At 40.9% G+C, this 27,280-nt stretch overlaps 1 protein-coding gene across 1 annotated transcript in view; it reads left to right on the top strand.

Annotated features, from left to right (window-relative positions):
• The window catches only part of LOC126335330 (spermatogenesis-associated protein 20), a 293,157-nt gene that overhangs the window by 96,073 nt on the left and 169,804 nt on the right, over positions 1–27,280 (top strand). The window contains exon 10 of the mRNA XM_049998487.1: positions 2,847–3,055. Within this exon, the coding sequence (XP_049854444.1) occupies positions 2,847–3,055 (209 nt within the window). The remainder of the gene's footprint in view (positions 1–2,846; positions 3,056–27,280) is intronic.

Raw genomic sequence — 27,280 nt, 5'->3', positions numbered from 1 at the left:
CACATTATTGTGTAAACATTGTATTGCACATTTAACTTCCTTCACTTTTACAAATTTTATTCAATGTATTGAAGACGATTACGATTTTTAATCATATATGCCAATTACTTATTGTTTTGTTTGGTATTTTGGGGGTTTTAACATTTTCCTCGATTCTGCGTTTCCATCAGTTTTGTGTTTTTTAAGTCTGGGCCACACAAAAACATACAGTACGGGTTTCATTGTACAGTGTGTCCCACTCAAACCTCTCTAATTTCAAAGACCCAGGAAAAAGAAAAACCTACAGTAGATGCTACAATGAAAAATGCACCACATTGTAGAGCATCTCAAAGAATTTATTTGTTTATCATCAGTACACCTCTACGTGTGAACCATTTGTAGTGCAAAGAATATCGAGTCTATATTAAATTTCTTGCCAAGTTCTTTGTAACATTTCCTCTGTTGTTGTTGCAATCACATTAGTGATACAATGTTGCAACTTGGGAATATTGTCCACTTTGGTTGCATACATGTGGTCCTTCAAGAATCCCTACATGAAGAAATCAAGTGGCATAATGTCAGGTGAATGTGGTGGCTAGGCAATGGGTCCTCCACATCCGAACCAATGATTGGGAAATTTCCTATCCAGGAACTTGCGAACAGCTGTTGAACAATGCTGTGGAGCTCCATTTTGTTGAAAAATGATGTTGAGTTGCAAGTCTTGTATCTGAGGGTACACAAACTGCTCAAACATGTCCAGATACACTGACCCATTCACTGTTTGCTCTGCAAAGAACAGTCCAACAATCCTGTTGTGCATTAGCCCGCACCAGACGTTTAGTTTAGGTCTATCACAAACATGTTCAATGACAACGTGCAGGTTTTGTGATCCCCAAATTCAAACATTATGCCTATTAACACTTCCTGATAAATGAAAGGTTGCCTCATCTGAGAATAAACATCTTTCCAGGAAGCTGGCATCCATATCAATACGCTACAGCAGATCCACAGCAAATTGTTGTCGGCATGGTTTGTCGTTCGGCGTCAGATGTTGCAGAATTTTCACCTTGTAAGCACACATACAAAGACACTAGTGAACTATACGATGCAATGTTGATCGAGGTACATCATGTTGCCTAGGTACTTGACAAATTGACTTACTTGGGCTTTTGAGAAACTTTTTTCTGATGTCCTCCACTGTCTCTTCCGAAACTCCGTAATGTGCACCGCCAGAATGTTTCAGAACACTTCCTGTTGCCAGAAACTTCCTATACCATTCCTTAATTGTTTTCACATCAGGTGGATCACATTCATACACATGACGATAATTTCTTTGCACAGTAATCGGCAATTTTGTTTCTGCTAATCACACTACTGCTTGTGCGCTCTGCTGTGGAGTCGTCATTTTCTCTTCATGCAACCTTGCTGCAATCTGGCGATGATACTTGGCACTTCTGATGTGGGAATATAAATTCTGAGAGTTTCTCTACAATGTGGTGCAATTTCTGTTGTCGTATCTACTGTGGTTTTTCTCTCCTGGGTCCTTGAAATCAGGGAGGTTTGAGTGGGACACCCTGTGTATATGAAATAGCCACTGTCCACTCTCATAAATAACGTTGTGCACAACTGCCAGAATAGCAGTGCCGGAGTAATATTAATTAATCTGCCTCTTTAAGATTCCTTGGAAAGATTGCTGTTCACAATAGAGTCTTGAAACTTGGTACAGCTGCATTATTTAATGAAGGTAATCAAGCACTGTAATTAGAACTTCCTATTAACAATTACAAATGATACTTAGCCTAATATGAAATTTAGTTTTTAGTGAATAACTTGAAAACTACTAGAGTTAGTTTAATGGAGTCATGTACTTTGTTTTTTCGTTAACCTAAGGCAACATTAGAATTGTCGTCTTTCTGAATCTAATATTTAGCACCTTCATTTTCTTGTAAAAATGCCGATTTTGACAAAAATGTTGCCCTGATCAAATTGAGACTTGTAACTTTTGATTGTGATACATTTGCACATTCTGAGCAATTTTTAGCTTACAGGTTCGTTATTTAATGCCACCTATTTTTTCTTAAAATAACATATTCATTTGATGATTCTGAGACTTTACAAAGTTAACATTAATATACTGAAGCATACACTGACAAAGTTTGGAAAAGTTACTTTAATTTTTAGTTTCATTCTTAGAGTATGGCACAATAATTTATATGCTATGCACAGGAACGTTATGACAACATGGCACTAGTAGTGGCACAGCTACACTCACTCACCTCCCTATATCTCGCAGTGATGGTACAGCGCTTGTTTGCTATAGGATGTCTCCTGCCAGAAGCCACCCAGCACCCTTGAACGGGTCACCAAAATCAGTATGCAGTTACAGTAAAGGTGTTGAGTCATCAACAGGCACATGAACAAGACTGAAAACTTTGCTAGCTTTCGGACAAATCCTTTCTCAAGCAAGAATGTTCTCTCTCTCTCTCTCTCTCTCTCTCTCTGTGTGTGTGTGTGTGTGTGTGTGTGTGTGTGTGTGTGTGTGTGTGTGTGTGTGTGTGTGTGTGTGGCTGCTCTGTGCCAGCACAATATATTAATTATGTTTATTCTGTTATTCTGTATTGTGTTTATTTATTGTGGCTATCTAGTTCTTGCGCTCAAGGAATAGTACTTGAGATCAAGCAGTTTGTATCTTATTGAACATATTCTGTTTATTTTTCATGTAGCATAGCTTTGTAAAACTTCAGAGAATGAAATATATTTCCCGTATTAAGCACATCTTCAGTAAATGGTCAACATAAAAAAGGTTTGTACTTTGATAAGGCCAGAAGTGAATGTGCAGTTTCTTATGATGTATTCTGTTTTTGCAGTTCAAGTCCAATTTCTGGTTTTCTGGACGACTATGCATTTGTCGTCCAAGGCTTGCTGGACTTGTATGAAGCTAGTCTGGATGACAGGTGGCTAGAGTGGGCAGAGAAACTTCAAGATCAACAAGATAAGTTGTTTTGGGACTCTGAAAGTGCTGGATATTTCACTTCACCGGCAACTGATGCTTCAGCAATTCTCAGGTTAAAGGAAGGTAAGTTTCAACTTCCCTTGGGTCAGGATAGTGAGTATGGCATTCATAGACATGGGCTCAGTATCTTGTGACATTAATGTATCTGGATACCTATAGCTATCAGATGACATGAAGTATGTAGTGTATAAACTTTTCTATTCCAAAATAGTGTCTGTGGTGCTGGGAAAAAAGTTTTCTGTTTTAAACATATCAGCTTCTCAACTTATCCAAGATACGAGAGAAGCAGTTGCCAGAAGATAACCACTTTATTCACAGTGTTCTCATTGTTCATTTTTTATGCGAAATAAATAGTGACCTGTTCAATAACAAGTTTTTCTTCAGTTGTCATAGTCAGGCGTTCCAAGATTTAAGTTATGTGCATACACTGGAATGGCATAACTGTATAATTTATTAAAATTTACAGGAACTTTCATTAACATTATAGCTGTTCTGCAGTATTGTGAACTATTTATGAAATAATGTTGAAATTATTTAATGAAGTTATAATCAAGTATAAATTTATTATAAATTAAACTAAACTGGTTTTATGGATGTACAGGGAAATACAGAATGATCTTGACACAAGTACCAATAAACTACACTGATGAGTTAAACATTATAACCTACCCACCCTGAGATTAATGCCACTTGGTAGGGTTGCAGGCACATGACATGGTAAGGAAAGTATATAAGTGGAGCAAAGACAAATGAGGAATCATTCTAGTGATGGTATGGGCTGCAAATGGAGAAATCCACTGGCATAAATGACTTTAACAAAGGGAATAATGACAATATTATAAAAAGGATAGATTGATACTCTCCATATAGTGGCGATGTTGACTTGTCAACAGTCACAATGAAAAGACTGTCAAACAAGTAAGCTTTTGGCCAAAAGTCCTTCTTTTGAATTCGACCCCCTGCCCCCCCCCCTACTCCCCCCCTCCACACACACACACGTCTCTCTGCAGCTCGTGGTCTCGCGGGGTCGCATTCTCGCTTCCCAAGCACAGGTTCCTGGCGGGGTCGGGGATTTTCACCTGCCTTGAGATGACTGGGTGTTTTTTGTGTTGTCCTCATCATTTCATCCTCATGCATGAAAGTGGCAAAATTGGGCTGAGAAACGGTTGGGAATTTTTACGGGTGCTGATAACCGAGAAGTTGAGTGCCGCACAAACCAATCACTACCACCATCATCATCATCATCATCCACACACACACACACACACACACACACACACACACACACACACACACACACACACACACACTCGCGTTCATGTGTGCAAACACAACTCACATGCACGTGACCACTGTCTCTGGTTGCTGAACCAGAGACAGTCGTCATGTGTGAGTGAGCTACATTTATGTAAGTATGTGTGTGTATGATGTCTAATTCAGAAGAAGACCTTTTGGTCAAAAGCTTAAATGTTTGACAGTCTTTTTGTTGTGCCTATCGGTCACTCAACATCTCTGCTACACAGTGAGCAGCAATATGTTCTTTGCATAATTTTGTCATTATTCCATCCTGCATTTTCCATTATTTGATTGACAAAGGGAAGTTTATTATGACCTGATACCCGAGGATGAGCATCTTGAAAAGTGAATTCGGTTGTTCCCGGTGAAGCCATGAGCAGATAACAAGGTTTTGGATGTCCACACCTCATCAGACAGATGAGGTCAGAGGCTTGCCTACTGGATAGGTGATGACCTGTGCCATATCTGATGACAGAGTACAATACTTTTGCAGGCAGAAGTGTTTTGGAGCATGTTCAGCCCCCATTGTTCAGCATAGGGCTGCGTGGCAGATGACTCCTACGTGTTCCCTTGTTGACCCACTGAGATCGTCAGTTATGATTGAAATGGGTATGGGATCATTGTCATTTAACAGTGGAGCAAGGGAAATATGTCACCTGGATAGATGAGTCATCTTTCTGGATACACGAGATTGATGTTTGTGTCAACACACACCATTGTCCAGATGAACAGCTGCTCAAAAAATTGCACAGTGCTGCAGATGTAGGTGGTTGGGGTCAGTGTTATGCTATGGGGAACATTTGCCTGGGCTTCCATGAGACATACATTGGTAAGCAAAAAAGGCACATTGACAACTGTGTGCTATGTGAACATTATTGTGGACCACTTTCACCGCTTCACACTTGATGTATTTCCTAACGGCTTCCAGCAGGATAACTCTGCATGTTACAAGGTCACAATTATGCTACAGTGGCTTGAGGAGCTTAATAGTGAGCTCATATTGAGGCCTTGGTCACCAAATTATCTTGATATGAAACCTACGGAATACATTTAGGACACTACCACTAGCTGTTTCCATGCTCACAAACCACTGGCTGATAATTTATGGGAATTGCATAATCTGCACGTAGACATCTGGTGTCATACGTACGTCTCTGGAAATCTATGAAGGGTTTGTTGAAACTGTATCATGAAACTGCTGTTTGCATTCCAAAAGTGGACCATCATGCTATTAAGGAGGTGGTCATAATGTTTTGCCTCATCAGTATATATCCCAACCTCCAGTTATGTTTCCTCCATTACTTCATTAAGGGGACCACACCATGGTTCAGGTCGGAAAAAAAATCAATTCTATTTTCATCATATTTCGATAGATTAAGGTTTTATTTAAGTACTCTGAAAAGGATTATGCTGCAAATATTTTTTTTTTTTTTCTCGAACATTTAAAGACCATTTTCGTACCACGTGTGTTTATGTGCCACTCCCACTTTTCTGCATATATTTTAGATCTTCATATCACCAACATTGCACATTAGTGATTTGTTTATTATTATTATTATTATTATTATTATTATTATTTACACCCAAGTGTGTTGGCTATCCTTGGAATGCAATGGTCGGTATTCTTTTGTTTCTGCTGCTTGAAAACAACACACTTTCAAACACGCAGTTAGTTTTGTTCAAGTGTGATTGCGAGTAATTGTTATACTTAGATTTGCAGTGCTTGTTTACGTGAGTTTTGTTGTGTTATTGACGATGATGAAACATTAAGGCATTTTCAAGAAATGACAATTTAGAGGAAACAAGTTTAGAAACCTTTCTGTACAAGAGGTTATGTTGCCTGACAATGATGTTTTTAATTGTAATTCTTCAACAAGTGCATCATCAGAGAAGCTCTCGCCATTTCAAGAGAGTTACAATGAATTTACTGTAAGTGACAAGGGGTGCAGGAACATTATTATAAATTTGAGAATATTATCAAATGTAATTTCTAAATTCGTACAATGTAGACAGTGTGGTGAGTCACAGAGTGTGAAAATTTGTGAGAGTGCCAGTGGGAGAAAAGGCCTAGCAGTTGCTTTGGATTTAATTTGCACTAGATTTCATTTATGAGTTCTTCAAAACCAGATGCAAGTGGCCTTTATGAAATCGATACTAGATTAGTTTATGCCTTACGATCCATTGGCAAGGGTGTGGCTACAGGGAGCACATTTTGTTCAGTGATGAACTTACATCAACCGCCAAATAAATTTGAAAAACTGACTTCAATATTAGAGAAAGCTGCATGTCAGATCACTGAGGAAAGCATGAAACTGGCTGCTAGGGAAGCAGTGGAAGAAAATGATGGATGTTCAGATATTGCAGTTGCACTTGATGGAAGTTGGCAGAAAAGAGGACATACTTCTCTGAATGGAGAAGTGGACTGTCACACTGTAGACACCAGTAAAGTGTTAGATGTGGCGATAATGTCTAAATATTGCAAATGTTGTAAAGTCAATGAACATAAAGAACACATCTGTTTGGCTAATTTTAGAGGAGCAAATGGTGGTATGGAAGTTCATGGAGTGCAACAAATATTTCATCACTCTGTTGAAACAAGAGGCGTACGGTACACCAAATATTTAGGCGATAGTGGCAGTAAGGCATACAACAATGTGGTGAACTCTAAGCTATATGAAGATGCCATTATTAACAAAATAGAATGTGTAGGCCGTGTTCACAAAAACGTTTGGGAACAAGGCTGAGAAAACTTAACTGTTGGTATGAGAGGGGAAAAAAATTAGAAGATGGAAAATTGTTGATTGAACAGGGTCGGTTAACTAAAACTGAAATAGAAAACTTGCAGGTATACTATGGGCAGGCAATTAGGAGAAATAAAGAAAATCTGGAGGCAATGAAGAGAGATGTTTGGGCCATATTCATCCATAAGTCCTGTACTGATGGTAAGCCAAGTCATGAATTGTGGTGCAAATATAATAGGGCTCAGGCAGTTGGAGAATCTTATTCTCACCAGCATTCTCTTCCTGCTGCTGTTATTACAGCAGTTAAACCTATTTTCAGAGACTTGGCTCATCCTGATCTCCTAAGGAAATGTCTGCATGGGCAGGCACAGAACCCAAATGAATGTTTCAACAGCATAATTTGGAACAGCCTTCCTACAACTGTATTTGTAGGCATACATACAATGAAACTAGGAAATCATGATGCTGTTATGACATTCAGTTGTGGTAATATTGGGAAGTGTTGGGTACTGAAAAAGCTTGGAATTAATCCTGATGAAAATATGATCACTGGGCTGCAACACTGCAATAAAATGAGGATAGCTAATGCAGACAGGTCTGCATCTAATAAGGCCAAGAAAGCAAGACAAATATCCAGGAAGGTGAAAAAGAAGCTGGAAGACCTGCTAGAGGCCAAAGAAGGTCATCATATGCAGCAAGACAGTTTTAATTAACTGTAAGTAACAAATTTCAGAAGTTTCTTCTTTAAAGTAAATTTCCCACAAACAAAAATTTTCTGTACATATGCCTCATTATATCAGAAACATTCATAGATAAATGAATGAAATTTTCAGAGTCTCTGCATAACATAAAAAGCCACCTCTGGTACTACATTCATTAATATTCCCCCTTTAGGAAGATCACAAGAAAAATTCTGCAGAATAAATGTAATATTTTTGTTAATAAATTTTAAAAAAGTATTTCTTATAAACTATGAAATGGATCAAGTAGATTTTAGTGCAGCTGACTCTATTAGCATCATGTAACACACAGTAAAAATATTAAGGTCCTGCATCAAATAGTTTTTTTTTCAGAAATGCGTCAAATACTTGCCTAAATTAACACGAGTTGGATAGGCAGGGTGTGGTCCCCTTAAGTTTACATCTGCTGTCTTAAAAATCTAGGAATAGTGCATGACTCATCTATCCTTCGTAGAGGTGTTGTGGATAAACTCTGGCCACAGAAATTTCTTCAAAGTTTCCACATCATGTATTTTTATATTAATTGCTAGATCTCAATTGTTCTGAAATGCTTTTCTATAGTATTAGTCACCAAATTTTTCATTGTTTACAGTCATCCTGTTGTGTAGCTATTGCCCTCTTTGTCATCATCTTCAGGTGTCAAAGTCTTACATTATTTTGTTCCCTTAGGACCAGTTTGAGGAGTAGATCTCCATTGCCAGGGAATTAGTCGGTACATGAAATTAACATAGATAAAATAAAGTGTGCAGATGACAAGCTGTGGGTATACAAATATGTTACCATATTGAACAATATAACACAGGAATTGGCTTAAGTTTTTTCCACAAACTCCCTGACAGAATAGGAGTAATCCAAGTAATTCTTGAGGAAATTCTTCAGTTTAGATGTGAACATGCAATAATTACTGCAAAGACTTTTAATTTTTGTGGTAGCTTATTGAAAATGGATGTAGCAGTACACTTAACGTCTTTCTGCACAGTAGTCAATTAGGTGCGATCCAAATACATATTGGATTTGTGCTTAGTATAAACTGAGTGAAAGCTGCTAATTCTTGGGAATAAGCTCATATTGCTAACAAACAAAATTCTTTAATTTTGTTTGTTAGCAATATGAGCATATTCCCAAGAATTTGCAGCTTTCACTCAGTTTATACTAAGCACACACACACACACACACACACACACACACACATATATATATATATATATATATATATATATATATATATATATATATTGAGAGGCCAGACTCTTGAACAGGGGCCAACAAGAGGTTCCTGAACATATACTGCATATTACTCAAATTTCCTTTTTTTTCTGAGCCAAAAATACTCTTTTTGAGTGGGAAGAGTTATCTCGGAATATAATACTTTATGTCACAAGCAAATGAAAATAAGCAAAATAGACTAATTTTTGCATTGGACCGTCATTTAATGCAAATACTGTTCTAGTGGCAAATATAGCAGGACTCAGCTTTTGAACAAGATCCTCAATACAGGCTTTCTGTGACAGTTTACTACCTATCTGAACATACAGGAATTTCAATTGTTCAGGCTCACTAAACCTTTGCCCATTCTGTGTAATCAGATTGTAAATTTTAATGGAATTGTGTGTTAGAAACTGTAAGAGTTGAGTTTGCAATTTAGCATCAATTTATTTTTTACAAGCCATGAAGTAATTTTTGGAACTGCAGCTTTTGATACACTGCCTATATTGCACTCAACATCCTTCACTACCAAGCTAGTGTCATCAGCAAACAGAAATATTTTAGAATCACTTTACATATTAAATGTGGCTGCCGTCTCTGGCCAGGGATTATATTGAGAGGATTATATTGATAGTTTTTGAATTAACTTTGAACTTTTTTCTCAGAGAACCATCTCGTGGGGTATCCTTCCATGTTCTAAAGGTATCCATTGAATGCAAGATGGATGGTGAAAGTCATGTATATATTCAGAAAGTTTACATTCCATAATGAATTAAGACGACAAGAAGAGACTGCTGTTTGTTCTGTTTTTATTTTCTTTATCAGTATGTTTGTTGAAGCATGATCCTGCATCACTTCAGAAGCCAAACCACCGTATTTGGAATTCAGAACTCTTTCAAAATGTTATATATGTGCATCAGGTCATCAGTGGTGATACCCCTCGGTAAGTTTACACAGACTGAAAAATCTTTTGTGGTTCCTGTCCTCTGTTTGTTGCCTTAATCTTGTGAATCAGAAATGAAAACAGTATACTGAATCACAAAGTAGAACCAAACACAAGAGTGGAATGACCAACTTGTGTGAAGTGGCCTGTGGTTGAACAAAAAGAAAACTGAGTACATGACATCAGACGCATGAGAAGTTGGGACAATCTATGTTGATGGAGGAGATCTACCAAGAATATCAAAATGTGAGTACATCAGTTACACAGTCTCTGGCGATGGCCATTTTACAGACGAGGTCAACTCAAGGACACAGACAACTTGGATGGAGTGACGCATGAGAAAAGGCATCACCTGAGATTGTTGGAGTAAGGATCATCTGAGGTAAAAGATCTATTGGACTGTTATTCGTCCAGTTGCCCTCTAGGGCACTGAGTATTGGCTGGCTACAAAAGAGGCAGGATGATGATGGGGGTCATGGAGACTATGGAGACTTAAGACAGAGAGGTGGCATTAGTCGACTGGATCACATTTTGAGGAGTCACACCAAACCAGCAGAAAATGTGAGAAACCTACATGTGATAGTTTGGACAGTCTGTGATAGTTTGCAAAGACAGTATGTACAGTGAAAGTTATGGGAAAGAGGCCCAAGGGAAGACGTAGACAGTGATGGGCTGCCACTGCATGTCTTCATCCAGACATTGCCCACAGTTGAACAAAATGGAGACAGTGAATACATGCAGTGGACCCCGCCACCAGTGGATAAATGCTAAAGAAAAAGAAGAAGAAAGAGATAATCTTCCCCCCTTTCCCTCGTCCCCCCTTCTCTCTCTCTCTCTCTCTCTCTCTCTCTCTCTCTCTCTCTCTCTCTCTCTCTCTCTCTCTCTCTCTGTGTGTGTGTGTGTGTGTGTGTGTGTGTGTGTGTGTGTGTGTGTGTGTGTGTGTGTTGAAGAAAAAGACCCACCACAATGGAATTGTCCAAATGGGACAGAAATCAGTAGATTTGATGTGTATGTACAGACAAACAAATGATATAAAATTCAATGAGTATTTGGCTTGGAATTGATTGATAGAGTTTTTGGATGTTTTCCTGAGGGATACCATGCCAGATCCTGTCCAATTAGCACATTAGATCATCAAAATCCTAAGTTGGTTGGAAAGCCCTGCCCATTATGCTCAAACATTCTTAATTGGGGAAGAGATCCAGTGACCTTGCTGGCCATGGTAAGGTTTGACAAGCATGAAGACAAGCAATTGTAACTATTGCTGTGAGTTGGTGGGCATTATTTTGCTGAAATGTAAGCCCAGGATGGCTTGCCATGAAGGGCAGCAAAACAGAGTGTAGAATATTGTGTGTGTACTACTGTGCTGTGAAGGTGCCATGGATGACAACCAAAAGGGTCCTACGAAATAAATTGATACCCCAGACCATCACTCCTTGTTGTTAGGTGACAGTCAGATTGGTAGCCCACCTCTGTCTGGGACATCTCCAGGCTTGTCTTCGCTGGTCAAACTTTGGTTCTGTAGTTTTGGTACAGTACATAAATGACAAAGTAAATGGTAGTATTGGTAGCATTGGTAGGGAAATAAACACAAATGAATGTGTAAGAGGGATGATGGCTTCTCATGTTTGTTTTGCATATAATTAGAACAGCACGTCATTCAGTGTTAGTCCATTGTGTATTTGGTATCCTTACAGAATATAGATTGCATTTTGTGAGTAATAGGAATTAGTTGATTGCATAACTTCTTTGCTTTTATCCAACCAAACAAACTGCTTTTGATGCAAGTACTGCTTACACGCACACACAACCGTGAAAAAAACCTATATAATTATAGTTGTTATTTTGTGCTCAGTAGAACATACTTCATCATTATCAAAGGCAAGACAGTCCTATTGTTATTGGTAAATGAGAAAGTTATTTATGAATAACAGAAACATGTTTTACATAAGCTTGATGAAGTATTGAAGTGATGCTTGATGTATCTTTGTTTTGCATTTAATTTTCTTTTTAATTTTTTTTCACATTCTACCTTTTTTATGAGGAATTTGTGTTTTCTAGCACTATATGATAAATCTGCATTGTTATTTTTATTTTTACTATGACATCCCTGTGTTTCATGTTACAAAGCAACAATTTTCAAATAAAACTTGAATTAAACATTGACAATTTCGATTGTGCCATAAGCACTATTTATTTTTCAGTAACAGACAGGAGGCTAATGATGTAGAACAAAAGTGTTACATAGGTTACACATCCCTTTACATATCCTCATTCAGTTTCTAGACAGTTAATCACTTCTGATTTCTCTGGAATCTCGTAAGACACTAATACATAAACAGAGTGACTGATAAGATGTAATGCCTGATAGGTATGCAGCACACCTGACGTAGGGTAACATGGGTAATATCTCAACCGACCGAGTTTACAGGAAAACTACACATAGTGTGTGCTTACTTATGATAGTCTGTGGTAGTTTTACAACCCTACCGGTGCTCAGTTTTAAGTGGGACTCATCACAGAAGACAATTGTACTCCAGTCAAGGCTATTCCAGGCCAAATACATGTCTGTAGACACCCAAGACAGCTGTGGGATACTGCCTGACAACCAGGAGTGATGTTATGGGGTGCCATTTCATTTCATAGCAGGACCCCTTTGGTTGTCATCCATGGCACTTTTACAGTACAGCAGTACATTGGCAATATTGTAAGCCCCAATTTGTTGCCATTCACGGCAAGCTATCCTGGGCTTATATTTTTACATCTACATCTACATGATTACTCTGCTATTCACAATAATGTGCCTGGCAGAGGGTTCAGTGAACCACCTTCAAGTTGTCTCTCAACCGTTCCACTGTCGAAGTGCGTGCAGGAAAAACAAGCATTTAAATTTTTCAGTGCAGCCCTGATTTATCTTATTTTATCGTGATGGTTATTTCTCCCTGTATGTGTGGTTTCCAACAGAATGTTTTCGCAATTGGAGGAGAAAACCGGTGATTGAAATTTCATGAGAAGATCCCATCGCAAAAAAAATGCATTTGTTTTAACGATTGCCACTCCAATTCACATACCATGTCTGTGGCTCTCTCCCCCTTATTTTTTGATAATACAAAACGAGCTGCCCTTCTTTGTACTTTCTTGACGTCGTCTGTCAGTCTCACCTGATGGGGATCCTCCAGAATAGGGCGGACAAGCGTCGTGTAAGCAGTCTCTTTAGTAGACCTGTTGCAGCTTCTAAGTGTTCTGCCAATGAATCACAGTATTTTGTTTTTGCTCTACCCACAACATTATCTATGTGATCGCACCAATTTAGGTTATTTGTAATTGTAATCCCTAAGTATTGGGTTGAATTTACAGCCTTCAGATTTGTGTGACTTATTGCGTAAATGTCAGTGAGATAATTCCCACCTGCACATGGTGAGAGTTTCTACTGCTTGTCTTCATGCTTGCCAATCCCTACCTTGGCAAGCAAGGTTGCTGAATGTCTTCTCAAATAAGAACGTTTGCTTATTCTGGGCAGGGGCCTCCAACCAGCCCACGATCTTGATGATCTAATGAACCAGTTGGACGAATTTGCTACGATATCCTTCAGGAGGACAGCCAACAACTCTGTCAATCAATACCAAGCAGAATAACTGCGTGCACAAGGGCCAGAGATGGAGAAATGTGTTATTGACTTACTCATTTTGTTAAGTTATTTCTTTTGAATAAATTGTAATCACTTGTTTGTCTGTACATATACAGCACTTCTGCCAATTTCCATTCCATTAGGATATGCAAAAATCACAAGTTTTACGTAAAATTTTTTGCACTACAATTAAAGAAATGATTAAGGTTAAAAAATAATCATTAAATCAAACTGGTGAAACTTAAAAAAATAAGCAAATAAAAAAAGGCTGCTCATTTTACTTGGTAAAAAAAAAGCAAGCAACTTGTGTTTTTGTGTGTTCTGCAGTTGATCAAAACAATGAAGAGATAAGCAGATATCTCTTTTTGTAGCCTGAAAAATGAGTGTGTATTACATAGAAGATAATTTTTATATGTTACAAAGTTATAAAAAAAGTTGAACTGGAAAAAGTGACAGCACAAAAAAGAACAAAACTGACCAAATGAGACAGAGGTGGGAACGAGGAACTAGCCTAAGAAATGAGACTGAAGTGGTAACAAGACTGGCCAAAGTGAATGGTGAACATCATTCCCGGGAATGAGATCGACTGCAACTGTAGCAAATGAATGTTCGCAGCAATGTGTCAGAAATAAACATTGAATGACTGTTGTTTAGAAGTTTTTCAATGATCTTTCCGTTTGTTTCACTTAACTGTTCCTTTGGACCCATTTGCTTGTGAACAAGCCACCTTTGGTTATTATTCCTAATGTTTAGATACAATTTTTACTTTATTCTATGATATCCTTAGCCCTTTAGACAGCCATCCAACTTGCCTGTTTGTACCAGTACTCTCTTCTAAATATTCTAATGAAAAGCAAATTTCAAAGAGCACAAGAAATGTATTGAGGGAAGCACTATGTTTATCGTTTATGTTATTTGCACTTTAAAACTTCTTTTCCATCTATTTCTTTAAAATGGGTTTTAGAAATGCCTTTGTTGCCATTGGATTAACATTTCTTGGTCTGAAAGGCTATTTACCCTTTGACTAACAGAATGTCGCTCTAGTAATCAAGAATGGACAAAAATATTATCTGTTGTTGTGCTACTACTCCCCCTGCACGCCTTTTGGAAAGAATTCAGTCTGTATAAGATGGCATGTGTTTAGGAGATCTTCCAGTAGTCTTGTCCTTGCACAGTCACCTGTAAAATTAATATGAAAGTTGCCACACACACACACACACACACACACACACACACACACACACACACACACACACACACACACACACACACCTAATTTATGATACATTGTATAAAGTGAATCCTGGGAACCTGCAGATGATTATTATTAAAAGTGTAGCTTTAATCAGTTCAGCTGCCCCTGCACAACATTCAGTGACCTATTCAGTGCATTGCTTTGATATGTCAATAGAGTCAAATGGAAACCATTTTTCACATTCGTGGCCACTCCCCCACTGTGCAAAGAGCTCGTTGAGCAATTGCCGGGTATTCTCTATCCCAGTATAGGAAGCCTCAGAATTGTCACATTGCCGGAAAGGTGGTCTGATATACCAATAACGACAGAGTCAACATCAACAAGACCAGTTCACTAACTTTAATACCTTGTATATTTTGATGAAATATGCTAATTCCTTCATTACTTAGATACCCGACCATTTTTCGAAGTTAGTTCCTTTGTTATGTCTACATCTATACTCCGCAATCCACTGTGAAATGCATGGCAGGGGGTGAATCCCATTGTACTAGTTATTAGGGTTCCATCCTCTTATGGAGTGTGGGAAGAATGATCGGTTGAATGCCTTTGCACGTGGCGTGCTCTGATGATTCCGATATGTCTCAGTTAACATGGAAATGGTATTATATCACCAAAATGGATCTTGCCACAAACTAGTTCATTATTTTGCGTGATTGCACAGAGCAAGAGAACCCAGGACCTGCCCTGCAGACTTGACTGACAGTATTTGACGCATGCATATGCCATTATGTGACTGCCGCACTGTACTGCTACAAATAGTATTATACAGAGATGTAATTTTTGTCACAATACAAAAAGTTCTGCTTGGTTGTATTTTATTGCGCCACTTTTCTACCCCGTTGCTCCCTTGTGGTAGATTTCGAAACAGGATCATTCTGTTCAAGTTATCGAAGGGTAATTGCCGGGGGGGGGGGGGGGGGGGGGAGATATTTGCAAACCAGTGATGTACCCCCCAGCTTTAAAAGATTTTGGAATGAATAAATAAATAAATCACTTAAAGTATGTAACCAAAAAAGTGAGACATATAAACTACGTAATTTGTGAGACCAAGCAATTGTATAAATTGAGGGTTATATGCAGAACGTAGCTCCAGTTTGTGATGTGGTACCGGTATGTGGTACCTGTTAAAATGATTAGTTATTCAGAATGCCTATATCAACAAATACAATAAGATTCTAAAATCTTGGAAGAGTGGCATGTCTGCAGATGATATTTACATGCCAGGTTTTGGTAAGCTTGCTGTTGCATTCAGAAATTTTGTCTGAGTGCTGTTTCTAAAAGTGTGTTTGTTTTCTCTGAATTATCGCCGAACGATTTTTTTTTTTTTTTTTTTTAAATCCAACATTTGAGTGTCATCTTCCTTACATAGGCTATAATCTGCCCCATTAAGTTCATTCCCAACCATATGATTTCAATTGACACGATACTGAAAGCTGTGCAACTATGTAGAATTTGTGGCACCCTGTGTGAACAGTAGCTCAATATGCCACTAAAGCAAGCCACAAGCTGTGGCGCCACATTAGAAGCATCTGTGAACCTGGCTTACTTTGTTATTGGAGTAAGCACCTTGGCCACTTTTCTTTACGAGTGGTGTGGGCACTTTTTCCGATCGGATGCCATGTCAGATTAGTGATCCACAAAACAAATTATCAGACTGAAAGAAATAATTAGGAACCACATTTGTTTAAACACTGATGTTGTAAAAGAAAAAGAAAAGGAGGAGAGAGAGAGAGAGAGAGAGAGAGAGAGAGAGAGAGAGAGAGAGAGAGAGAGAGAGAGACAACTGCTCTTCCTGTAGGTAAGGTAACAAGATTAGTGTAAATTACTTACCTTACATCGGACAACTCAAAATAAAAAAGATTTTAGTAAGAAATGATGGAACAAGCTTCCTCTGTCAATCTCACTGACAACATGACAATGTATATTAGCACTAGTGTCACCATTTCTCAGCAGACAGCAGCAATGTTCAGGGCAAAAACTATTAAATGGCCACTTTATGACATCTTGCCCTACTGATGTTATTATTAACCACTAACCTACATAAATTAGTATACAGGGTGTATCAAAAAGAATCATCCAATTTGGCATGGCTATACTACTGAAAATAAAAAAACATGTACAAAGGATTTTGGTTTTTGATGAACCGTAAACTCTAAAAGTTTTTTTTTTTTCATACGTTTTCATAGGTGTTCAATATGCCAACCCCTGAGATGCATGGCATATGTCAATGCGGTACTCAGATTGGTCCCACACTGGATCGACCATTTCTTGAGATACAGCTACCACAGCTGCTGTTACGCGATGTATCAGTTCGTTCATTGTTGTTGGTAATGGAGGCACATAAACAGTGTCTTTTATAAACTCTCACAAGAAATAATCACATACAGTCAGGTTTGGTGATCTTGGAGGCCGGTAATGTAAGGTTGAATCATTTGGTCCAGTGCGACCGATCCATCATTCAGTAATCCTTTAATTTAAAAATTCCTGCACTTTCAGATGTCAGTGTGGTGGTCCCCCATCCTATTGGTAAATGCAGTCATTTGAATCAGTCTCCAACTGTTGGAAAAGAAAGTTCTCAAGCATAATGAGATATGTGCTTCCTGTGACATGCTCTCGGCAAAGAAAAATGGACTATACACCTTATCTCAAATAACATAGAAGTTATGATTTTTTAAATCAGTTGATTCTTTTTGATGTACTATGTAAAACTTGAGATTTTGCCTTTTCCAACAGTACGTTATTCACTCACATATCTCAGATAGCGTAATAGTTCTGATTTTTTTAAAAATCAGATGATTCTTTTTGATACACCCTGTATTATATTAATTAATCACAATAATTGCAACATTAGATCCCATCACTCATTGCACTGTATTCCAACATCATTAATTTGGTTTCACATCACTTGCTAGAAACATGTACCACCTTTGAAGATAACCTTCTCTGTATTGCACTTTCATGAATCCATGTTACGTCCGTTTGACATTTATACCGTAGCAGCTCATTGTGCGAGTTGTGCATGCTCGTGAGTTGTCAGCATTGTAAGACAGACAATAAAATATTCCCCCTCTCACTTCTTTTAACGCCTTAACATGGCAGTGGCCACGCTACTGACCATTATGCCGCAGAAGTAAGCGGCAATCTTTACTTGGCCCACATCCGAATTCACCAACATCAATTAAAATTAGAACATATTAAAATTGTAGTCGCTGTAAGTATTTTTGTTTGTTACTGAACAAGAAAACATACCCGCTTAAGAAGCTCTTAATGTTGATTCTGCTGTTATGTAGTTGCTAGAAGCACATTATTGTACAGATATAAAAAAAAATTTGCATGAACCCGGTTCTCAGAACTCCTGAAGATAGATGTTGACTGTGGATACAGACACAGTCCCTTTGACTGTTCAGAGGTGTCACAAAACTTGCCCAAAGATGTGAACAACCAGGTATGAGCAGCACCTATTAGACAGAGGGTTCCAACAGCCGATCAGTTCCAGTCATTCAACCAGGAATGATGTACACGGCTTGTGTTGTCTATAGTTCAGCCATGACTAGATGGTCAATACTGCGGTTTGATTGCGTCCGCATTGCTGTTTTGTGCCAGGAAGGGCTCTCAACAAGGGAAGTGTCCAGGCATCTCAGAGTGAACCAAAGCGATGTTGGTCATACACGGAGGAGATACAAAGAGACAGAAATTGTTGATGACATGCCTCACTCAGGCTCCCCAAGGGCTACTACTGCAGTGGATGACTGCTACCTATGGATTATTGGAGGAACCCTGACAACAATGCTGCCAAGTTGAATAATGCTTTTCATGCAGCCACAGGACATCATGTTACAACTCAAACTGTGCGCAGTAGGCTGCATGATGCACAGCTTCACTCCCGATGTTCATGGCGTGGTCCACGTTTGCAACCACGACACCATACAGTGCGGTGCAGATGGGCTCAGCAAGATGCCAAATGGACCGCTTAGGATTGCCATCACGTTCCCTTCACTGATGAGTGTCACATATGCCTTCAACCACACAATCGTCGGTGACATGTTTGGAGGCAACCCAGTCAAGCTGAACGCCTTAGACACACTGACCAGCGAGTGCAGCAAGGTGGAGGTTCCCTGCTGTTTTGGAATGACATTATGTAGGGCCGATGTATGCCACTTGTTGTCATGGAAGGTGCTGTAACGGCTGTACAATACGTGAATGCCATGCCATCCTCTGACCGATCGTGCAACCATGTCGGCAGCATATTGGCGAGGCTTTACTCTTCATGGACGACAATTCGCGCCCGCATCACGCACATCTTGTGAATGGCTCCCTTCATAATAACGACATTTGCTCGACAAGAGTGGGCAGCATGTTCTCCAGACAGGAAACCTATCGAACATGCCTGGGGTAGATTGAACAGGACTGTTCGTGGACGACGTGACCCACCAACCACTCTGAGGGATCTACGCCAAATTGCCGTTGAGTGGGAGAATCTGGACCAGCAGTGCTTTGATGAACTTGTGGATATTATGCCACAATGAATACAGGTATGCATCAGTAGAAGAGGACGTGCTACTGGGTATTAGAGGTACTCGTGTGTACAGCAATCCGGATCACCACCTCTGAAGGTCTCGCTGTATGGTGGTACAACATACAATGTGTGGTTTTCATGAGCAATAAAAAGGGCAGAAATGATATTTATGTTGAGATGTTTTCTGTACATGTCCTGGAACTCTCAGAACCGAGTTGATACAAACCTTTTTTTAATGTTTGTAAAATATGGTTGAGAACCGCGGCCCGCACAACACACTATTCAGACCGCACGACAGCTCCTCAGTAGGAGTTTCAAGCTTGTGAGTCGGCCGCGATATGTCTGACGCACGCGTCTGCTGCTATACAGCGCATGCGTCAGACACTGCCTACACTAGGAATCCCACCTTTGTGCGCCAAACCTAAGAGAGAGAGCCAAGCCATACCCTTCTAATACAAACTCGTTGGAATGAAGGTGCGTAAAGCCCTCCTCACATGGAGCGTTTTTCTCGTCGCGGAGCACGACAAACGTGGTGTTCATCGAGGTAGTTGCACGTTCTGCAACAACCTGCTTCTCACGGAACGTGATCCTCGCCGTGGTTAGCGACCTCTGCACTGTCCAGCGGCAATTCCGGCTGCGGATTCGTTACCGAACTGAACACGCGTAAAAAAATAGGAGGCGTAATATCTGTTAGCGATTGTCGAAGCGGAGAAAATAGCGAAGAAGATTCTCCTTTTGTCGATGGCCCGAATAGCGAATTGCTGGTAGAGGAACACCACTTAACGCTTTACAACGATCTCAGATACATACTTTGCGCATAATAGAGATTGTTAACTCAATTGAATCTTCATCTCATTTTCGGTTTAAAATTGGAGATCGTTTGAGTACGAGGTGTGATCGAAAAATACTGCGAATAATTTTATTAGAAACAAAGTAATAAGCTTAAATGGGATTTGATGTAATCTCCTTTAGAATACTGTCCTTGACTAGCAATACACTTATTCCAACGTTGAATCCACGACTGGAAGCATTTCTGGAAGGATTTTTCGGGAAGGACGTTCAGCTACTCTGTCGTGGCCCTCTCAATGTCAGGAATAGTGTCAAAACGTTTTCCTTTGAGCACGGTTTTAATTTTTGAGAAGAGCCAGAAGTCGCATGGAGCTAAATCTGGCAAGGAAGGCGGATATGGACAGAAAGGAATACTTTTTCCGGCCAAAAACACGGGAATCAAAAGCGAGTGTAGCACGGTACGTTGTGATGAAGAAGGAAGCCACCGGTCTCTTACTTCGTACGTCGTTTCGCAAACGTTCCAGCACACCCTTGTAAAATTCGGCGTTTACGGTTGTTCCCCTTGGAACGAATTCTAGTCGCACAGTGCCCTCAATATCGAAAAGAGAAGCAGTGAGCATGACTTTGATATTCGATTTTGACTGACGTGCCTGTTTGGGCGAAGAGATTCACTGGTTTTCCATTTGGAACTCTGAATTTTCGTCTCGGGGCCATACCCATAGACACAAGTTTCATCTCCAGCCACAATTTTGGACATGAAATCCGGATTTCAGAGAAGATGATTCTTCAATTCCATGCAAACTGACACATCATTTTCCTTCTGTTCATCACACAAATGTGTGGGAACAATTTTTGCACTCAGTCGTCTCTTATGCAAGTTACCAGTTAAAATGATTTGCACTGACTCATACGAGTTGCTAAGTTCTTTTGTAAGCTTTCGAATAGTTATTCGTCTGTTTGAACGAACAATTTTTTCCAGTTTTTACACGTTTTCGTATGTTACTGAGGATAACGTACGTCGCGAACATTGCTCAGCTTCTTCTATATTTCATAAGCTTCTTTGACTCCTATTTGCAACTGGAAACAGAACTTAAATGTTGATGCGTTTCTCGAAATCCATGATGCGCGACAGACACTGTAAACACAACCTCATTCTATTGTGTCTGGACGCTGACTGACTAGTCACAACGTGTTCCAACTTGACGCTGCCTTTCACAATGAATCATGCTATATGACAAATTACAGTCAAATGATTATATCGTCAGAAGTTGCTGCTGAAAATTAATTCACCGTAAATTTTTTGTATCACACTCCGTATAGTGTGTATGTCAGTTTGCACTTTCATAATGTCCGTATTCTCGATGTTGCGTAGGCCATCGTCGCTCTAAAGCAACTGGTCATTTTGTGGATAATGAATCTTGAGCTTCATTCGCACTTAGCAGCATGGATTATTATCAAATTACCTTATGTACGATTTTGTTGGATTCTGTCTGAGCATAGAATCGGTGGTTTGGTCGTTTGTGTGATGAGTTTACGAGTGTGATAGGCAGCTTGCATAAACGACTACTGGATCCTGGTCGACTCGCACATAGTACAACAAGAACGACTAGAGACGTAAACATTTCACAGTGTTTGCTTTCTGACGTAGCCTGGCAGTCGTGTCAAGATTTCTGGCCACTGAGGAAACATTCCAGTCGTTGGCCCGTGTAGCAAAAATTTCAGCAATAAATTGTTTATGGTAAATAACATTGACTATTGCACTAATATTCCGTTAAATTACTGCAAAGGAATTTTACGTAACCAAAAAAAAAAAAAAAACCGAAGGAGGTGGACACGATCCTGTTACCTTTCACTTTAGAGCTCACGACGCCTCAACTACGCCACATATTTGCATACGGCCGATGGACCTCCGCAAATGGTATACACAGGGTGAAAACTAATCTGCAAATTTCATTACTTGATATTTGACCATGACAAAAATACCCAAACGACACGCTTTTGATAGATCGTTGTGCTGTAGCACTGAAACGGCATTCTTTCGTAGCACACAAACTATAACACTAAAAACATCAAATGTAGGATGCCTTTAACTACCATTGTGTAGTTTCCTGCCATTTTATTACACCAAATCATATTTAATACGACACGTTTTCGAGAGATCCTCAATTTGCTGATTCTTCGAAACATCGTATATTCATGCCACATACTCTGTGATAAAGGAAACAATATGGCGGCTCCTATGTTGCGCTTGTGACGTAGAAACGATGTCGCATCTCATTGGCTCCTTTCCTCTCCACGAGCAATCTGACATGCCAAATTCTTCGTTTCATGCTCTGCTGTGTATGGGAACGAGGAATTCCGCGCTGTGACGTCACCAGCACCTCGTCCACGTGCGTTTTCACGTCCCGTGAGAGGACGGTTTAAGGGCAGATTCGATCTCTTCGGGAACAGGATCGATATCTGTACTTTTACTCTGACCTTGATATACCAGAATTCACTAACAGCAGCAATTACTGTTAGGTTTGAAATCAGTTGTTATTGACAAGACATAACACTCATCTCCGGGTCCTACCAGTTGGGATCTTTTTTCGTCCACTGTTGTGTCGTCATGTTACGTGCTGCGAGTGGTGCACTATCCCTAGTAGATGTGTTGGACAGATCTCGTTGGTGCACCAACAAATCAGGCAGCTCTCGTCCACCGTATAGTAATGGGCACGTATAAACAAGATAGCTCCTTTCTGGGATTCTGTCATGTCTCCTCCTTGACCCATCTTAACTGTGCTAGTTCCGTTCAGCCGACTGGCAAATAAGCACCACTTCACTGCCATGATTTGATTCAACGGTGGAGGGTCACATGACTGCCTGGCACCAGTTTTATATCATGTACAGCAATCCAAAGCGAACATTGTGCGCTTATATTCAACAGGAACGAAGGACATTTGACATGTGTAGTTCATGTGTGTCACCACTTGCCGTATTTTAATTTGTGAGGTGGTGACTGGTTACGGCACTGGCCTTGCGTTTGAGACAAATGTTTTTAAACATCCATCAGCCCATCAACATTTAGGTTTGGTGGGGTTTACCTGAATCGCTCAAGGCAAGTGCCTACATTTAAAAACAACAATGTATTTTCTTCTCCCTCCTCTAATTCCAGCTTGTGCTCGGCCTCTAATACCCTCCTCCTGGACGGTATTTAAGTCCTAATCGTCCTCCCTTCCTCTTGTTCTTATGTTAATACAATTGTTTGCGTTGGTTTAAGTAATTTTTTCAGTATTTTCTGTTTTCTTAAATTAAAAACAAGATGTAATAGTGTAATACATGCTTCTGGTATCATATACAGCACGACTTTAAATAAAGTGAAACGCAAGTCAACAATAAGGCATCGCCAACTGATCTCTTTACTTTGTATTTGTAAGCATGTGCCTTTCCATGAGGCCTTCACGGTTTACATATGACAGTAATACACTACTAAAAAGAAGCTGTCACTTTTGCGAAACCCTGTAGTTGTCTTCCACTGCGAAGCATAAGTTTCACATTTGGCTCAAAGCTGCCTACAACATTGCTTTGTGATGGTGCAAAAACGTGACGCCCTGTGACGACACCCTCAGGTACGGCGACTCATCAAACAGCAAGGTGTCGAAACATGAAGAAAAAGTCACAGCTCAGAAGTTCTTGCGCAGTAAGTTTGGTTAGCCCGCCCGGTAAGCCGTGCGGTCTAACGCAATGCTTTCCGGGCGGGAAGGCTTGTCGGTTCCCGGCACGAATCCGCCCGCGGATTTGTGTCGAGGTCCGGTGAGCTGACCAGTCTGTGGGTGGTTTTTAAGGCGATTTTCCGTCTGTCTGGGCGAATGCGGGCTGCTTACCCCTTATTCCGCCTCAGTTACACCATGTCGGCGATTGCTGCGCAAATACTTTCTCCACGTACGTGTACATCACAATTACTCTACCACGCAAACATAGGGGTTACACTCGTCTGGTGTGAGACGTTCCAGAGGGTTGTGAACCACTGAGGGCAACGGCAGGGACGAAGCCTCTCCGTCGTTTCTAGGTCCCCAAATCCGTACAATACAATACAAGTTGGGTTAATGATTTACATTGGCGCAAAATTTCTCTACAATTCTGTCCAACACCATCGTGGACGTGTTACTTGATTAGAAAGTCGCAACACTTCCTCTTCCCAACATACCACCCTTCTTTTGAAGGAGCGCCTGGTCCCCGGCACGAATCCGCCCGGCGGACTTGGGTCGAGGTCCGGTGAGCCGGCCAGCCTGTGGATGGTTTTTAGGTGGTTTTCCATCTGCCACGGCGAATGCGGGCTGGTTCCTCTTATTCCGCCTCAGCTACACTATGTCCGCGATTGCTGCGCAAATTCTCCAAGTACGCGTACGCCACCATTACTGCGCAAACATAGGGGTTACACTCGTCTGGTGTGAGACGTTCCCTGGGGGAGGGGGGGTGGGGGCTCCACCGGGGGTCGAACCGCACAATAACCCGGCCCTTGGTTCGGTGTGGGGCGGCGGAGGGGTGAAGTGAACTGCGGTAGTCGTGGGGTTGTGGACTACTGCTGTTGGGGCGGGGACGGAGCCTCTCCGTGGGTTCTAGGCCCCAGATCCATACAATACAATACCATTCTTTTGGCGTCTCTGCGCTGCACGTGAAAACCACGACACCCAACGTTGGGTGGCTGAGTAAAACATTTCGGACACATCGCCGCTCGGAATCGATACGATATGCCGTCGGGAGGTGGCATATAGGGCGTCATTGAAACTACTCTGTTCCTTGGGGTGTTGATCCTCACGCCTTTCGAGGTCGAAAACGACCGTTCGCTGTGTGCTGAGCGACGGTAAGACGTTCTTAACAACGTCCGACACTGCTGACACCCTCCTCCGGACTATTCAACCCTACTCAGGGACGTCGTGGGGCTGCAATCAAATAGAACGTGATCTCATCTCGTTGGTGTGTAGTACCGATCGAAACTTTTTGCTCTGGTATATCGGGTGAAGTCCCTAGGGACTGTTCAAAAACACTCGAAATTTGAACGTGATCCATAGCAGCAAAGGGTATTATGGGTTTTTAGCCATCTTGTTTGACGTTGTCATGTGACGTGATTAAGGAGGGGTACAATCCCTTCGACAGCCCTTGGGTGAGGTTGTTAGCCCTCAAACGCTAGAGCAGGCGCCAGACACCACTCAGCTGAATGGATGTCGAAGTCTTTGACAGCTACGTCTGTAATATCCTGAAGAAACGTGCGTGGGTGGCCCGAGGGTTTTGCTGAACTGGATTGTTCTCAGATGGAACCCTTGCCGTTTTATTCGTGCACATGTCAGTATTGCACCGACTCTGAAGTAACGCCACAGGAGAGCGCTAAACAGGATGGCTAAAAATGCATAAACACACTTTGCTGCTCTTGATCACGTTCGGAATGGTCCCCAGTGATTCCACCCGATATACCAGAGCAAAAAACTGCGTTCGCACTACATACCAAAGGGGTCATCTACATCTACATACATACTCCGCAATCTACCATACGGTGCGTGGCGGAGGGTACCTCGTACCACAATTAACATCTTTTCTCCCTCTTTCACTCCCAATTGACATTGACATTGAGAGGAGATTGTAGTAGGGACTGTGGCTGTGAGATAGTGACAGTTGGAGAGCCACAAATAGATAATGACAATGAGTTGCGCCGAATGTGTTAGTGGGAATGGGCAATTGATAGTGGATGGCCATGAGAGACTTTCAGCTGTGGAATAGTGGGTGTGAGCGAGTTAGTTCATCTACATCCATACTCCGCAATCGACCATACTGTGCGTGGCGGAGGGTACCTCGTACCACAACTAGCATGTTCTCTCTCTGTTCCACTCCCAAACAGAACGAGGGAAAAATGACTGCCTATATGCCTCTGTACGAGCCCTAATCTCGCTTATCTTATCTTTGTGGTCTTTCCGCGAAGTGTAAGTTGGCAGTAAAATTGTACTGCATTCAGCCTCAAATGCTGGTTCTCTAAATTTCCTCAGTAATGATTCGCGAAAAGAACGCCTCCTTTCCTCCAGAGACTCCCACCTGAGTTCCTGAAGCATTTCCGTAACACTCGTGTGATGATCAAACCTGCCAGTTACAAATCTAGCAGCCCGCCTCTGAATTGCCTCTATGTCCTCCCCCAATCCGACCTGATAGGGATCACAAACGTTCGAGCAGTTCTCAAGAATAGGTCGTATTCGTGTCTTATAAGCGCTCTCCTTTACAGATGAACCACATCTTCCCAAAATTCTACCAATGAATTGAAGACGACTATCCGCCTTCCCCACAACTGCTATTACATGCTGGTCCCACTTCATATCGCTCTGCAATGTTACGCCTAAATATTTAATCGACGTGACTGTGCCAAGCGCTACACTACTAATGGAGTATTCAAACCTTACAGGATTCTTTTTCCTATTCATCTGCATTAATTTACATTTATGTATATTTAGAGTTAGCTGCCGTTCTTTACACCAGTCACAAATCCCGTCCAAGTGATCTTGTATCCTCCTACAGTCACTCAGCGACGACACCTTCCCGTACACCACAGCATCATCAGCAAACAGCCGCACATTGCTATCCACCCTATCCAAAAGATCATTTATGTAGATAGAAAACAACAGCGGACCTACCACACTTCCCAGGGGCACTCCAGATGATACCCTCACCTCCGATGAAGACTCACCATTGAGGACAACGTACTGGGTCCTATTACTTAAGAAGTCTTCGAGCCACTCACATACTTGGGAACCAATCTCATATGCTCGTACCTTAGTTAGAAGTCTGCAGTGGGGCACCGAGTCGAATGCTTTCCGGAAGTCAAGGAATATGGCATCCGTCTGATACCCTTCATCCATGGTTCGCAGATCACATTCAATTTGGTTGCAGGCCCACAACTTACTTAGAATAGGGCTGAATCGTTTGGAGGGTGTCAGCGGTGTTGGACGTTGTCAAGAACGTCGTAATGCTGCTCATCGTAGTGCGAACTTCCGTTGTAGAGCTCGAAATGTTTGAGAACTAGCGCCCCCAATGAAAGTGGTGGTTTCAGTGGCGCCCTACATGCCACCTCCTGAGGGCTTTTCGTGTCGATTCCGAGCGGTAGTTTGTCAAATAGTTCCTCGGCCACCCCTAAGAAAACTGCGTGATTCCAACG

The sequence above is a fragment of the Schistocerca gregaria genome, chromosome 2 (genome assembly GCF_023897955.1).
Source record: "Schistocerca gregaria isolate iqSchGreg1 chromosome 2, iqSchGreg1.2, whole genome shotgun sequence".
Taxonomy (NCBI): Eukaryota; Metazoa; Arthropoda; class Insecta; order Orthoptera; family Acrididae; genus Schistocerca; species Schistocerca gregaria.
The sequence above is the reverse complement of the archived record's forward strand: the minus strand, read 5'-3'. Positions and strand labels throughout refer to the sequence as shown.